Below are 16,307 nucleotides of genomic sequence, written 5' to 3' on the forward strand. Positions count from 1 at the left end.
TTACCCTCGCTTCATAGTTTCCTTTCTTCTCCGTGTCCTTCAACAGCCATGTCTTGATCTTTGGCATTTTCTTTTAATTTTGGGCACATGGACATCTTTTACATCAGTGATTAATAGCCAATGGTCGCTATCTAGGCACTCGCTGGGTATGACTTTAACATCTGTACCATACTGACCCGCTGATGATGAAGTCGATCATAGTCTTGAGCTTTCCATCCCAGCTGTATCTCATTATTTTATGGCTGTCCCTCTTCTGATACCATGTGTTCTGTATGGTCAAGTTGTTTCACATACAGAAATCAATCAGGTTCTCTCCTTCAAAGTTTCTGTTGCCATAGCCATGGGGGCCAACAATGTTTTCACAGCCTAGTCTTTCTTTACCAACTTGGGCATTCAGATCACCCATAATGATTGTGTTCTCCTCTATTCTTTGTTCCTCAAGTTTGATAAGGAATTGCTCTTTCTCTTCTGTGGTACATCCTGTCTGCAGTGCATATACTTGCAGAAGAGTATGATGTGCATTACCAACACTTAAGTCTCATCTGGATGATCCTATCACTCACATATTTGACATCTGTCTGTGTGTCTATATCTTTATGAAGGAGGAAGCCAACTCCATTTTTGGATTCAATATTGTTCCCACTCCAGTACAGCACATACCCATCAAAATGTGCAGTAATTGAGCTCCAGTACCAGTTTCGCTTTAGCGATCCTCACCTGGACTGTTCGGAAAATAGATATAAGAATAATAAATGTAAGTTGATTGATAGTGATAATAATAATAAATGTGAATTGGTACATTGTCATTCGTAGAAGAAAGACTGTTTATGATATGTTATTTGGAATGATGAGCTTCGCTGTTGTGTTTGTTTTAATTTTGGACACATGGACATCTTTTACGTCAGCGATAATAGCCGATGGTCGCTATCTAGGCACTCGCTGGGTATGACTTTAACTACAGGTGAACTATGTTTCAGTGGCAGGTGGTAGACCTGGGTGGTCAACCATCTAGGTACTGACCATGCCCAATGTTGCTTTACTGCAGGAGTATCAGCATCAGTGGGCCCCGTCGCTGTTTTTTCACGGAATATTATTAATTTGCGTGTGCCGGTTATTAGTGGCACTATAAATTTTCAAAGAAAAACAATTTAGCATCTGTAGTTGCAGCATGTGTGTACATCCCGCCTCGGCGTCCTGTCTGTTTCCAGTGCTTCGGTAGTGGTTGTAATTTACTGTTTTGTAGGTTTAGCAATAGGTAATTGTGGTTTTTGAGCAGGTTGTTGTGATTTTGATCTGTTTGTGGGGTTGATACAAGGCTAGAAGGCCAGTATTGTCTTGGCAGGAACTGGCTTTTTGATGAGAAGCGAGAACTTTTCGTTGACCTTGCTGGGCTTAACGGGGTTTATACTTGGTTGGGAGGGGGTCAAGGGATGTGTTGGCACTGCTGGGGGTATGGGTATGGGGAGTGGTAGACTGGTTTGGTTGGAGAGCAGGTTCAGTATTAGTAGGTGAAGCAGGGTTGTTGTGTCTAGGATGAGTGGGGTAGGGGTGGTTGCGGTAGGTCTTGGGTTCGGTTGTGATGGGGGTGGGACTGGGAGGTTGAGTAATGGGGATGGTGTTGGGTTTGAATGTAGGTGCCAGGACTGTCTGTAATGTGCCTTAGTTGCCTCTTTGATAAATGGGCAGCCAGGAAACGAAGCTGTGTGGCTGCCTTGGCAGTTGGCACACTTCGCCTGTTCCCTTGACACCTTACAATCTGTATGGCGGTGGGGACCACCACACCTATTGCAGCGGGTGGGCTAACAGCAAGAAGCTGCTGTATGATTTAATTTGAGGCTTTAATTGCCACTATATGATTAGGGATAGGAGTGGGAGCATGTGGGCTCGTGTTTGCGGTAGTGCTCTGGGTGTGTGTGGCTTCAGAGTAGGTTTTTTACGCCTGCACCCGGTCTGTGTGCATGTGTCTGTGTGTGATAGTTGTGGGTTGGTTTGGGCCTGTGTGTTCTTAGTGGGTGGGGGGGAGTGGATTGGTTTGGGCTTCCGTAGACTCAGTGGGTGATGGTGGGTAGGTTTGGGCTTTGGATGACTCGGTAGGTGGTGGGGGATTGGTTTGGGTTTCTGTGGACTGTGTGGGTGGTGGTGGAGAGGGAGAGGCAGGGGCGGTTGCTAGTGGTTTGGTCTGGGTTATTTTAGATTTGGTTTTTGGTATCAGTTTCAGGTTTGCTGTTTGGGTTGTTCTGGAGCGGGTTGATGGTTTGCGGTCTGTCATGGTGCTGACGTCGTGGGTTTCTGGATAGGTTTGGGGGCTGAAGTTAGGGGTGGAGTTGAATTGGAAGAGGTTTATCATGATGGGCTGTGATAGGCCTGCGTTCTGAAAGGTTTCCGTAATGATTGAGGTGAATTTATTCTTGACTGGAGTGATTACGAGTAGGTTATTGTGTGTTTCTTCGGCGACTGCAATAAGGTCTTCTAGGATGGGTTGAATTGACTCTAAGACTGTTTTCCTTGTGAGTGGGACTGGGCCGGATGTATGAAGTGGAAATATTAGGACGTCACATTTTTCAGAGGTGGGGAATGGGGAGTAGAAGCAGACGTAATGGAATGGGGTTTCGTAATCTTCATCTGTGAGGAGGGGTTCTGCTCTGGGGCTGGTGGGAAATTTCCAGGACCAATTGCTGTAATCGAAGCTGGAGTCAGTACTCATGGTAGATAATGGGAAGGGCCGGGGTCCTGGCTACTCGATCCACCAGGATTATCCAGACTTATGGTTGGGTAGGGTCGGGAACTGTGGTTCGGTGGGGTCAGGGGTGCGTGAAGCACTGGAAATGGTCAAACTCAGTTTGAGGACCGGCGTATGTTAGTGCACTCAATCAGTGGACACGGTCGAAACATGTGTCATTTTACTGTGTCGCAATGGAACAAGTTTCAAACCAGTGACCACAATGAAGGCTACTGACAAATTGCTTTCGTGTGCCTGCACAGTGGAAGGCTGGCTATATGGCTCTGGATGTATAGCAGCTGCTATTGGTTGTGGTTCTTGGTCCTGCCCTCTGATTGGCTGGCACTCTGAGCAGGGGCTCGAGATGTCGCTTGGCAAACTGGCTGGTAGGTGGGTGCTGGCTCGGTGCTTGACTCTCCGTGGTCTGCTCCGTACGAGCGCTGGGCTGAGAGTCAGTCAATGTGTGTGCTCGAGTGCTCAGCACATACCCATTTCTCAAAGACTTCTTCCCATATCCTTTCCATTTTGTCTCACTCAACCCCAATATCTTGAGCTTACACCTCTCCATAAGATCCACAAGTTCTTCATATTTGTTGGTGAGAGTGAGGATACTGAGTGTACCAATTTTCAGTCACTCCTTCTTGGGAGGGTTTTGTGTCTTCTCGTATCTCCGATGAGCATCAGGCTTTTGGCCATCATAAATTTGAACGGTACTAGAAGAACTGTCATGTCCGGTATTTAATTTATTCTCCCATCTGAGGCTTGTTTTAGGTTTGAAAGCAGAATATTCATACTCAACTGTTGACTTGCTAGGCCTAAAGCAGGTGAGGATTTTCTTTTGGGGTTTACTCCCTTAGCCTTTGAAGATTCCTCTTCTCCACAAAGCAGTGGTGTCCTCTTCTAATTATCCTCAGGGAGGACGGGTTGCCTCATCCGCCATCTCTGCCATTCCGAAGGTCTCCTTCTCTGCCAAAGATGCCGTTAAGGTCTTCGCCCGTAACCCTGGGCATGGGTTCCACGTTATACCTTGTGGGGTTGGGTCCCTGTCTGAACTTAGTCATCCTTTCACACCGGACTACTGATGTGGAGGATCCCCACCCCCACAGCGTGGATGCGCCAGGCAAGAATTACCAAGATATACCAGCCTTTAATACAGGCTGAGTGTTTAACAAAACATGCAGGCCTGATGGAATTCAATAAACTTTGACAGGTTCCTAAGCTTGTGCTAATAATTTCAGCATTTACGATAGAACACATCTCTCTTACATAGTTTACGGCCACATTGGAGCACTTAAATCAATACATATACACTACAGTCTTCACAATATTGGTTGTAATGTTTTCTCAACTTCCTTTTCTCTTCCCAGAACTTCATTTTTTTGACCTGGCCGCCCTCTATTCATCTGTAATGGTGTACTGTTTTTGTTTGACTGTTTTTAATTTTAGTCTTGTATCCCTACTTCTCAGAATCCTCTTCTCTTTTCTCTCTGCAATTTGTTTCATTGTTATATTCAGTTCTTCTAAATCATTCTGGACCTCAACAAACCAGTTGTTCTTCGTTTTACTTTTCCAAAAGAAACGGAATAACTGTTTCAGTAGTCTGGTCTCTGGTAGTCTTACTATGTGGCTGAAAAAGGCAATTCTCCTTTTTCGCAATGTATCCACAATTGATTCATTTTCCTGATAAGACTATTTCATTATGCAGCAGTCTCCATTGTCCATTTACTTGATGTTTTTTATTGAAGATTGTCCTGATGATCCTTCTGTCTATTTTTTTGGATTTTATCCGTTGTTGCTTTAGTATCAACTTAAACAGAGTTTCACTTGCATAAGTTGCTTCAGGTTTAACTACTGAGCCATAACGTTTGAATTTGGTGTTTATCGAGAGAGATTTCTTCTTATATGTTGACCATGTGACTCGTGCTTGTCTCAGTTTTGTTGTTCTGCATTCTATTGAGGCTTTCTCATTTAGGTTCCAAGTTATAATTTCCCCCAAGATACTTGAACTTTTTTACAACCTTCATTTGTTTGTTATCGTTTAGCTGAATGACAGGGGTGTCCACCTCAAAGGTTGGCACAATTTCTGTCTTTTCAAATGAAATTTGTAATCCCACTTTTGTTGCAATGTTTTCTAGTTGTTCATTATCATTGATAATAAATACAAGATTTCAATAATTAATAACAAAATCAACAACCGCTAATAAGTAACATCAACAAGTGCATAACTTATAAAAATTGCAGTTAGGGTACAGGCACCGAGCAGATAGATCGAAATGCTACTACTAGCGCTTCACAGTGGCCCGTTCTGAAACAAGAGGTGAGGCGCAGTGCGAGAGTCTCAGTACAACCTGTGTGACATGAGAACAAGTTGCGGGTTTAAAGCGATTCAATTCGGAGATCTAAGCGAATGGTTTTGGATACATCACAGGAAAGGTCACCCGACAAATGTCTGTCACTTTGCTGCCTTATATCATGAAACTTCAGGTAGGCAAGGTGTAGTTAGGTAACAATTTATAAAGTTTATTTAGTAAGGATTACTTAATTAATGTTTGCTAAGTTGTACGTATTTTTATTTTGTGTTCAGGTTGACCAGAATCGTAATGTCTCTACCAGCGTATGTTCCTGTCCTGCCAGCGCCAGGGGAACTTGCAAACATGTAGCTGCGGTAGTGTATTATATAAATAATGAAAGTGTTGTCTCCAAAACAGACCGTCCGCAACAATGGGGAAAACCAAGCCCAAAAACAATATCAACAGAAGAATATAGAAAAGACAAAAGCGTAGAAGAAATGTTCGGTAAAAAGACTTTGGACACATCTCTTCCCCCCTTCGAATTAACTGAGGATATTTTAAAACACATCCCTTGCAGTCTTCGTACAATGCTTTGAGAAGAAGCAAGTACTGAAATCGAACAATCGTGCAAGGCCGCAGTCACCTCATTGATAGACAGGGTAGTGAATGATGTGGAGAGGGAAGAATGTGAGGAAATTGTGACACAGCTATTACATTTACAAGTCTCTAACAATGTGCGCTTGCCAGATAAAATGCACCTTTCGCACTGTAAGTGACAAAATGTTTTTTACCAGCAAAGTGCAGGTTGATACAGATCATATAACTAAAATCTCCCTGGACATTCTATCTCAGTCAGGAAGCCCTCGATGGTTTCAAGGAAGAAAGATAACAATATCTGCTAGCACGAAAGCCCATCGAATCAAAACTAGGCGACATAACTATGATACTTTAGCTCTCGCATTTGTAACTGAATCTCCAATTGGGAGAGCTGCTTTGAACAATCTTTCTTACGGAAGTGAAATGGAAATTGTTTGTGTTATTCGATATGGGTTAATAATCCACTAGAAACAACCTTAGATTTGTGGATCTCCAGATAACATAGTTCTCAAAGGAAATGTAGCTGACAGAGTGTTAGAAGTTAAGTGTCCATCTTCCTGTATAGATAAACCAATAGTAGATGAGTCAGGAAATGTGCGAGTACATTATCTTTACTTTGACGAGCAAAATAACACACAGTTAAAGACAAGTCATATGTATTACACACAAATACAAATATACGTAACTGGCTTGGGAAAATGTGATCCATATGTATACATATAGCAAAGCACAACAGTTGACAATACCTATTTATCAGGACAATAAGTATGTCGAGGAATGTCTCAACAAAATGACAAAGTTCTATTTCAATAATTACTTGCCAAAAATTAGCGGTATTCTTAATAATTATTATTATTTATTTGCTAATTCTTGCTTGTTGAACATTGAACAGATCAAAATGTAAACAAAGAATATATAAAACAAACTGATGGTAGAACAATACTCAAACTATTCTTTAGTTACTGGAGGTTGCAAATTCATTAACACGCAACACATATGCACGATGTCATCCACATGTGGAAAAAGTTCTGTTGGCAATTTCTGTAATATATTGTATATTTTGATTCTAACACTCGCAATATTGTAAGTACTCTCAGCTTTCTCCCGTCATGTAAGAACGGTGGTGTCATGATTACGACACCGCGGCCAGGTAAGTTAGTTCTGATGCCAGAAAAATCCTTTATCAACCATGACCTCATCGCCAGGTTGAAGGTAAGTTAATAAACCACTGTCGGTTGTTATGACTGAGTCGCTAGCTCTTCCACTGTAACATTTAGATTTAAAGGCAATCATACTACTAGGTGTGATTGCAATTAACACTTTTGCAGTGTAGCAACCCTTGTATTGAGAATAGAAATACACTCTCTGGTCTACTTGGGGAGGCTGTTCAACCCTAAATTCCGTGCAGTCAATAATGAATTGACAATTACCGTAATTTTTCTTAAATGCTGGAGGCATTGTTTCTTGAACACTTTCCTTACTAGGTCAGAATATGAAAGCTTGCATACACAGTGCCATTTGCATAAGCACGGTCGTAAAAATGCGTGAAATTGTTGTCGTGTGATCGACTCTCAAAGCAGAATAGGACAGTCCAGTTTTCATTTTCACTACGAAAATCAATAATCTGGTTTTATTACATAATTTTGAAACATTACAGTTTGGTAATAACACACGCAGCAAGGTAAGGACGTTGAAGTTCACACCTGTTAAATCACACATTTGTTATTGTTTCTTATGGAAATGTAGCCTTGGAAACCTGGACCCTTGATGTCTGCATGATTGTCTTCCGTTCCAGACCGAAATTAAGTGGAATACATGTTCGTGTATTTACGTTGTTTTCATTTATTGAACAAGAAAACATGAATTCTGAACAATGAAAATCAGATGCATCTGTTCCCACGGATGCATCCTTGGTTATGTTACTTGGGCAAACTGTACTTGAAAATTTTCCATCTGATTCTTACTTTTTTAATCGCTTCAGTTGTCTGTAAAAGCGCTGAAGCTGGGTCCCAGAGACACATTCCTCTTCTTGTATTCATCCAGAAATATTGTCGGAACATAGGCTGGACTTAGTGGGCGTCCAGATCTTCTGTTTTCGATGAAATGTGCACTACATATTCTTGAGTAAGTCGTAGGTTGCCAAAGTGATCCATCAGTGCTAAAAATTAAAACCAAAATTAAATCGGATCAGTTGAACTTATTTCAAACATGTGCAGTATGTACTGTATGTGTAGGCCTACTTCCTTTGTTCGGTTAACTGCTTGTATCCATCGCCTCCTTCGGTCCACTTCTATCGCTCATTTTGGAAAACAATAAAATTGTACTTCACTTCCCGTATTTGTGTAAGTATTGGAACATCCGACTACACAACAAATGCGTTTAATTTATCTCCTTTCCTCTGCCATTATCATCGGAGTAACTACACGCTCAGTCATAACAGAACACCTACTGCGAATCTGGAGTCTGCCTCACGTGTTGTTCTCCGCCCGGCTGCTAGAGAGACACACACGGTGCCTATATCATATATCCATCAGTCAGTCATAAAAAAGTTAGCCTATATTGTGAATACAGAATACAACCTTACTCACATTGATATTTGTATTATTTAATGCCAACTGTTAATGGTATGCTTCAAGAATAAAAATAAGAAAATTGAACAACTAGCCACTGATTAAATGAACAAAGATGATATCACAAAAGCTACTGAAAGCAAGCCAAGCCAAGCCATGTGGCGATAGCATCCTTTAAATATGGTATCCTTGGGATCATTGCCATGGAAACGAAACATTTTAGAGCAACATTAGTCAAGTTTCTCTCACTGCTAGCGCATAACGACAGACTCCAACTCTCGAGAGGCCTAGTATAGTACTCTTTTATTTACTCCTGTATATAAAGGTTTGCTGATTTATTCTAAATGATGTCCTGAATTAAGCTGGGCAGAATGTAATACAGCATTTCCATTTTTTCTTCCTCTGTATCCCTCTCTTGTATACATTATACATGGCATTAGAAGATTCCTTTTATGATTTTGTATAAGCTTATTCAGAAGTCCATTTATTTTATGTTGACCTATTTCACATCTTCATACAATAACTATGCAGTATGCCTATACTTAAAAAATTCATCAACTACTTTTTTTACCACATACAATTAAGTATTTATCAGAAAATTCAAGGCAATTTACTGTCCCTAAGATTTCCTGGAACACAACAATAATCACCTTTAACAGGTCAAAAGTCCCAACCACTAATCTAGTAACATATTCTGACCATGATAATGGGTGTAGTGCTGACTGATCGACAGAATTATTGATTGACTGAAAACTTTTCTTATTTGTGGTTTAACACTGCACTAATGTACCCAGGTTTTCAACAATGCTGGAATGACAAAGTAATATGACTGGGAAGGGAGTGACCATGGTCTAAGCGGGGTTTTTTTTTTTTTTTACCGACACAGATGGGTCTCACGGCGACGATGGAATAGGAAAGGCCTAGGAGTAGTAAAGAAGCGGCCGTAGGCTTAATTAAGGTACAGCCCCAGCAAGGGGCCTGGTGTAAAAATGAGAAACCACCGAAAAACATCTTCAGGGCTGCCGATAGTGGGGTTCGAACCCACTATCCCTCAGATGCAAGCTCACAGCTGCACGCCCCTAACCGCATGGCCAACTCGCCCTGTGGTCTTAATGTCAAGGCACAGCATTTGCCTGTGTGTGTAAATGTGAAACTATGGAAAATCATACACAATCTGCTGAGGGTGAAGCCTAAAGTCACCATCTCCTAAATGCAAACTTACAGCTGTATGACCCATACTGCATGGCCAACTCACTAATTAATTATGTCACAATATATATTTTATGAAGGATTACTTTTTTTTAATGATCTGCTTTACATCGCACCGACACACGTAGATCTTGTAGCGACGATGGGATAGGAAAGGGCTAGGAGTGGGAAGGAAACGACCGTGGCCTTAAGTGAGGTAGCCTATAGCCCCAGTATGTATCTGGTGTCAAGAAGGGAAAGCATAGAAAACCATCTTCAAGGCCTGCCAACAGTGGGGTTCGAACCCAATATCTTCCAAATGCAACCTGAGAGCTATGTGATCCAAACCACACAGCCACCTGCTCAGTACTGTACGATTACTCCATGCAATGAACAACTATATACCTATCATGGTATCATGAATTAAAGTACAAAATTAATTACAAACTATATTTAGACCTAGAAAATTTGCAATAAGAACTGTATCAGTGGTATTTGCCTCAAAAGATTAGAACATAACTTGTTTACCATAAAAAGAAAGTCTTAGTATCCTCCGTTAAAAACACTGATAACTTCGGAAACATACTCCATTGCAATACAAAATTTTTAAAGATAAACAATCAGAAATGAACAAGGTATTTCTCTCTCGCAGCATAGTTATACAGTGCAGAGACCACTTGAAGGCTAAATGTCTTTCACAGGGTCGCCTTCACTGTAGAGCTCTCCATCCACCACCTTAACCCTCCTCTACAAATAAAGGAACAATGCAGTTCAATTTAGGGACCCACCAGCAAACATTGCACCTAGAGTAAGGATTTCATCACTAATTTTATGAATTAGCTTCTTTTTTTTTTTTTTTTTTTTCCATCAACGTACATAACTGCATAAAATTACTTATGTATAAATGAATTTAATGAGTTTCAAATAACTTCATATTGCAATTATGTAAGTTCTAATTTTTCTCCATCATTCTGAAGCATACAATACATACATCACACCTGCTGATCAATTGCATATTCACTAATACCTAATTTACTACTATACCTATTTTCTATATTTACAGCACAGTTAAAACACTACTTGACAATTTCAGCATGGCATATACTTTCAAAAGTGTTGCATCGCTGGCTGACAGCACACAATTGCTTCAAAATGCAGTCCGTGTATTCTTTAGCGGACGAGGAAACTAACAATTCTTGTGAAACATTAACCTGAATTACTAGCCACAGAAATACCCTGAATGACGCCTTATCATGCATCTTACATAGTGCTGTAATATACTGATCATAAAATAAGTAGCAGAGATAGAAACAACACCTACACTAAACACAGTTTTCAAAATTAATTAAAATATACAAATGAACACCAACTTGATGAGGCTGTGAATTATCATAAAGGTTGTATCGTGGAGGACCTCTTCCTCGACCCCGAAAGTATCCTCTTGGGTTATGATTATTTGGCATTCTCGGCCCTCTCCAAGGTACTCCACGACCACCTCTCATGTTGTAGCCACCTCTCATATTCCCTTGTCCTCTAGGTTGCCATCCTCCATAGTGTTGTGGAAATCCATACATATGTTTCTGAGGTGGGCCGTCATGCTCTCCATTCTCTTCAATCTGGTGAAATAGTAAGCATTTTTTATTTCTCGTCCATGAAATAATAATCTCATATATTTTTCAAACATAAGTGCACTCACATGAAAGTCCCAAAAAAGAGTACGTAATACAACTTGTGATTTAACCTAAAACGTATTGACTATACTGACAGATCAGACTGAATTCATTCAGCAAATAAGCGCAAATAAAACGCGATACTTTACCTTTCTCTTCATTGCGTTGGAGTAAATTTTGAAGTATTACTAGTAAGTACAAGACAATAACAACAACATTCGACGAGATATCAACCATGTGCCTCGATGTACATATCGACACTCGACAGTAATTCGTAGCACACACAGAAAATCTATATCATAGTTAGCTCCACAAATGACAAATCAGAACTGGGTTTTGCAGAAACGAATTAGCATCTATTTATTTATTCAGAATAAAAATATGGATTCAGTTGTTTGCTGAAATGTTAACTTTTACATATTAAGTACCAAAGAAACAATAATGATAGAAGGATGAAGACTGCCTTATCCGGACGGTAAGTCTATCAATACATCAAAACAATACATTAGGGAATATAAGCAAGAAAATAAAATTAAGAAAAGGGTTTCAGAAACTCTCTTAAAGCGGTTGTTATTTAAACAATAAGACCTCAATATGCGTTCGATCTCGAGAATTAGACCATGGCCATGCTAGGACACCAGTTTCCCTCTCAACGAAAAATTATTTTTGACATATTGCAAGCGACCTGAGCGGATATACCCCGCACCTGCATCCGCGCATAGGCCTACTGTAATTATTTAACTATATCATATTACACCCGAGTTACTGAAACGACGTGTTGAACTTTGTTCCTTCATTCCATTAATTGCGGTCAGTAGCCTATTAGGCTTAGGTCAGATTTACGGCTTTATAGTCTCAAGACTCTTTACGTCGCCATTCTCCCGTACTAGTGTCAAGGGCCGCCTAACCACAAAACAAAAATAGGAGTATACCTCAGTGAAATTTAACAAATTTCATTATTTGAGGTAAGCAAACTAGAATATTTGGAAGTAATTTAAACAGGAGAGGAGGCCGGAAGGACAAAATTAAGAGGGTGAAGTGGAAGGGGGCCGCAGCACTCTCGATAGTCAACATCAGTAGTGGCGACAAAGGCAATTTGTGGAGAAAAAATTATTCCATTTTAGCCGTCTGAAACTAGGAATATAGAAGTGTTTTGTTTTATAAAAGCACTTTTTACAAGCCCTGTTTTCTTACCAAATAATTCTTTACTTTATGTTCGTTAATTATTGTCAGAAATACGCACAAAATGTCGCTCGTCACGGCTAACTGATTTGCATCGCCCCACAGTAAACAGTGGGGACTTTGCATATGCTGTGAGAAAGGGTACCAGAGGTATAATTTTTTGCCAAGATCATGGACACTGAGGTATGATTCACCGACTTGCTGAGCACATTCGTCCGTCTAGCAATCTCTTTACTGTCTATTAATTCCTTAGTGTATAGGCCTAGTCAAATACTAAATGATATTAATTGCATAATAACGCCGTACTTCTACATAATTGTAAAAGATGTACATATTGTTCCTTTGGTGACATTTTTATTGTGTAGTCTATTATTGAATCAGAATCTCAAATTATTGCCACACTTAAGTTGGTAAAACAGTTACTTCTCTGTGGAAATTAGCTCAGAGAGCATAAATAATTCCCACTTTGGAGGGTTTTTTTTTTTTCAGTTTACATGCATACACCATGCCGTCTTCCTACCTCCCACCCACCCCCCCTCCCAATCGCTATATCCAACTAACCCATGTACTTTTTGTTGTCTGTACATTCCCCCCCCCCCCCACTTTTAATTCCCAATCGCCGCTACTGATCCAAGAATTAAAATTTTCTGGTATAAATTACAGTTTGCAGAGATTGGTTTTAAAAACGTTGGTGGTAGGAAGAGTGTTGTACGGGGTGGAACTATGGGGTTTAGAGGACAAAAAAGACATGCTGAAACAGATTACATCCAGATTCAGCAAATCAATTATGCAGTTACCACAGTGCACGGCTAATGCCGGAGCATTACTAATGTGTGGGGAGTGTATCGAAGGAGATTGTGTTAAAAGAGTACTAAAATACTAGATGAGACTTAAAATGAGAGCAGGGGTTGTTGTTTTGCAAGCAGCGTATCTCCAACAGTTGAAGCATATGTATACGGGGTGTTGGCTTACGAAAGTTAAAGCGTATTTGGACAGGATCGGTATGGGATATATTTGGAAGATAGTGTGGTACTAGAAGGAGAACAGTAGACCGAGAGAGATAGTAGGGATAGAGATAGAGGAAGGTAGGGAGAAGTGTTCCCTTAGCCTGTACAATGAAGTCAAAATTGTTGCAAGAATAAGCATTATCAATGTAAACAGAGCAGAGAGAAGAGCAGTGGCGTATACTGAGGGCTACCAAGGCTATCAGTGAAGCCCAATCCTCAAATGAGAACGATGGAACTCTAAATCTTATTATAATGTAAGCATCTGACACATTCTTCCATTTACAAAACTTGAAAGCATTGAGAAAGAGCGTCGCTCGTATTTCTGAGAGCAAGGCATCGGAGACTAATATCGCAGCACAGGCCTTCGGCCCACTCCCTCGACCCGCCGCGCGAGGCTTGCGGGCGAATGTCGCAATGGCGCGGGGAACAAGGGGATACTAACCTTGAGCTGTGCTAGGCTTCGGTCCGTCAAATCGCCGACGCTAACGAGAGAGACAGCGGTCAAAAGAGAAAGCCCAAAGACTCGAAATTCTCCGGAAGTGTCCGAATTGATGGAATTCACCCATGTGCTACAGTATCACGAGTATGTTTTTGCATGTGCAGGACATCTTATGGGTTGCTTATAGTTGGAAGTTATTGATATATTTCAGTTGATCTCAGAACAATTTTAGTTTACCTGAAGTTATAGTGTTTAACGTGACTGTGACCTTGTGATGTTACTTTTGTGAAAAGCCTGAACCTTGTGTAAATTGTTGGATAAACCATTCTCGCAACTGAAATATGAAGATAAATTGCTGATAATTAAAAATGGTAAGCCTACCCCACCTCTTAATTACTCAGTTACAGTGTGAACAGGAGGAGACAAACAAGAATCCATATAAAGGGTATTTCAACTTAAGTAAGTATGAAAAGTATTTGCGGTTATGTGGCTCATGCGAACTTCATAAACTTTATTGTTGACCATGCTTATTGTTTGCAACTGAGAAAATAATAATAATAATAATAATAATAATAATAATAATAATAATAATAATAATAATAATACCGGGCGAGTTGGCCGTGCGGTTAGGAGCGCGCAGCTGCGACTTCGCATCCGGGAGATAGTGGGTTCGAATCCCACTGTCGGCAGCCCTGAAGATGGTTTTACGTGGTTTCCCAATTTCACACCAGGCAAATGCTGGGGCTGTACCTTAATTAAGGCCACGGAGGCTTCCATCCCATTCCTAGCCCTTTCCTGTCCCATCGTCGCCATAAGGCCTATCTATGTCGGTGCGACGTTAAGCAACTAGCATAATAATAATAATAATAATAATAATAATAATAATAATAATAATAATAATAATAATAATAATAATAATAATAATAATAATAATCTCCGCCTCTGTGCTGTAGTGGTTAGTGTGTTTAGCTGCCACCCCCGGAGATCCGGGTTCGAATCCCGACTCTGCAACGAAATTGGTAAAGTGGTACGAGGGCTGGAACGGGGTCCTCTCAGCCTCGGAAGGTCAACTAAGTAGAGGTGGGATCAATTCCTACCTCAGCCGTCCTCGAAGTGGTTTTCCGTGGTTTCCACTTCTCCTCCAGGTAAAGGCCGGGTTGGTAACTAACTTGAGCCCACGGCCGCTTCCTTCCCTCCTTGTCTATCCCTTCCGATCTTCCCATCCCCCACAAGGTCCCTGTTCAGCATAGCAGCTAAGGCGGCCTAGACGAGGTACCGGTCCTCCTTTCCAGTTGTATCTCCGACCCAAAATCTCACATTCCAGGACACTGGCCTGGAGTGTAGAGGTGGGATCTCTCACTGAGTCCGAGGGAAAACCAACCCTGGAGGACAAACGGATTAATAATAATAATAATAATAATAATAATAATAATAATAATAATAATAATAATAATGCATAGCCCCTGGAAAGGCTTGATGGTGACCTGATGAAATAAATGGCGAAGATGTCATAAGCACCCAGTCCCCGAGCTAGGGGAATTAAGAGTACGAGAAGGCTGATTCGTCGGCGATCATCTACATTGATCAGGATTTGAGTATTGGCAGTAACAGAGGCTAGGGCTTGTAAACCATCCTTAACACAGCAGGCTACTCCGATGACTATTAGCTGCAGTTCAAAACCCGTAAGGCTTAACGTTCACCAAACCAACTATCGAAAATGGGTAACATTAGTCTAGTGATAGCCCATGTCTTGATTTCAGCATACGCCAGTGGAGAAGATGTTTAGTATGGTGGTTTATAGGACTGTATAAGAATAAGGGATGGACTAGAAGGACAGATAAGTCACAGTGTTTATTGTGCGATAAAGTGTCAAATGACCTTCACTTGGTGAAAGAATGTGTTGCATTAGAAAAAGTAAGAAGTAAATTGTTGAATCCAAAGGAACAAGCCCTACTCAAGCAGGGGGATGAAGGGAAAATTACTAAATGGGTGGTGAATGAATGGACCAGGGCCGGTAATTTAAATAAATACTTATGTGCTGTTAAAAAATTACGTGTGGTCAAAATATAAGAAGGAATTGGTCAAATATCTTTTAAAAATGTAAAAAGAAGACTTAGTGAGTGTGATTTAAATGCTGCTCTTGAATAGCGTGTCAGGGTTTAGGAGATTTCGAGTTGAAAGTAGTTAATGCATAACTCAGCAGGCTGAAGAAACGTTATGTGTGCGCAACGAAATGGAACCATAGAGGATGACTAAGAGCAAACAGACAGGTCGAACCATATGGAACATGGTTCAAGGACAGTGGCTGCTTGCTAAGATGTCTGCGTGTGAGGAGGAAATGAATAGACGAGTGTTGCTGACACAAAGGATGGGGGCGGGTTATGTACTCCCACGAGTGCCGATGTGTTTTTATGTATTTTAATTTTATATCGCCGAAAGGCAATTATTACTTTTCTTTATTCAATGTTGCCTTTCTGCCAAGGTCTCCGAATAGCGGCTAAACATTTCTCTGTTTTACTAGTTTGATATGTCTTGGGTTAGATGTAAATTAGTAATCACATTTATTAGAAAGTGGTAGGAAGAATAGTATATTTTGCTTTATTGGGCGAAATCCTGCTACGTTCAATTTGCAATCAATCAATCA

The 16,307-nt window shown here is 40.7% G+C and overlaps 1 protein-coding gene across 2 annotated transcripts in view; it reads right to left on the reverse strand.

Annotated features, from left to right (window-relative positions):
- Positions 1-11,310, reverse strand: part of LOC136857229 (protein painting of fourth) — a 232,450-nt gene extending 221,140 nt beyond the window's left edge. For both annotated transcript variants that reach the window (XM_067135710.2, XM_067135709.2), the window contains exons 1-2: positions 11,185-11,310; positions 10,736-10,981 (exon numbers count right to left, since the gene is read on the reverse strand). In XM_067135710.2, the coding sequence (XP_066991811.2) occupies positions 10,736-10,981; positions 11,185-11,196 (258 nt within the window). In that variant the 5' untranslated portion in view covers positions 11,197-11,310. The remainder of the gene's footprint in view (positions 1-10,735; positions 10,982-11,184) is intronic.
- Between the last annotated feature and the right edge of the window lie 4,997 nt (positions 11,311-16,307).

The sequence above is a fragment of the Anabrus simplex genome, chromosome 1 (genome assembly GCF_040414725.1).
Source record: "Anabrus simplex isolate iqAnaSimp1 chromosome 1, ASM4041472v1, whole genome shotgun sequence".
Lineage (NCBI taxonomy): Eukaryota > Metazoa > Arthropoda > Insecta > Orthoptera > Tettigoniidae > Anabrus > Anabrus simplex.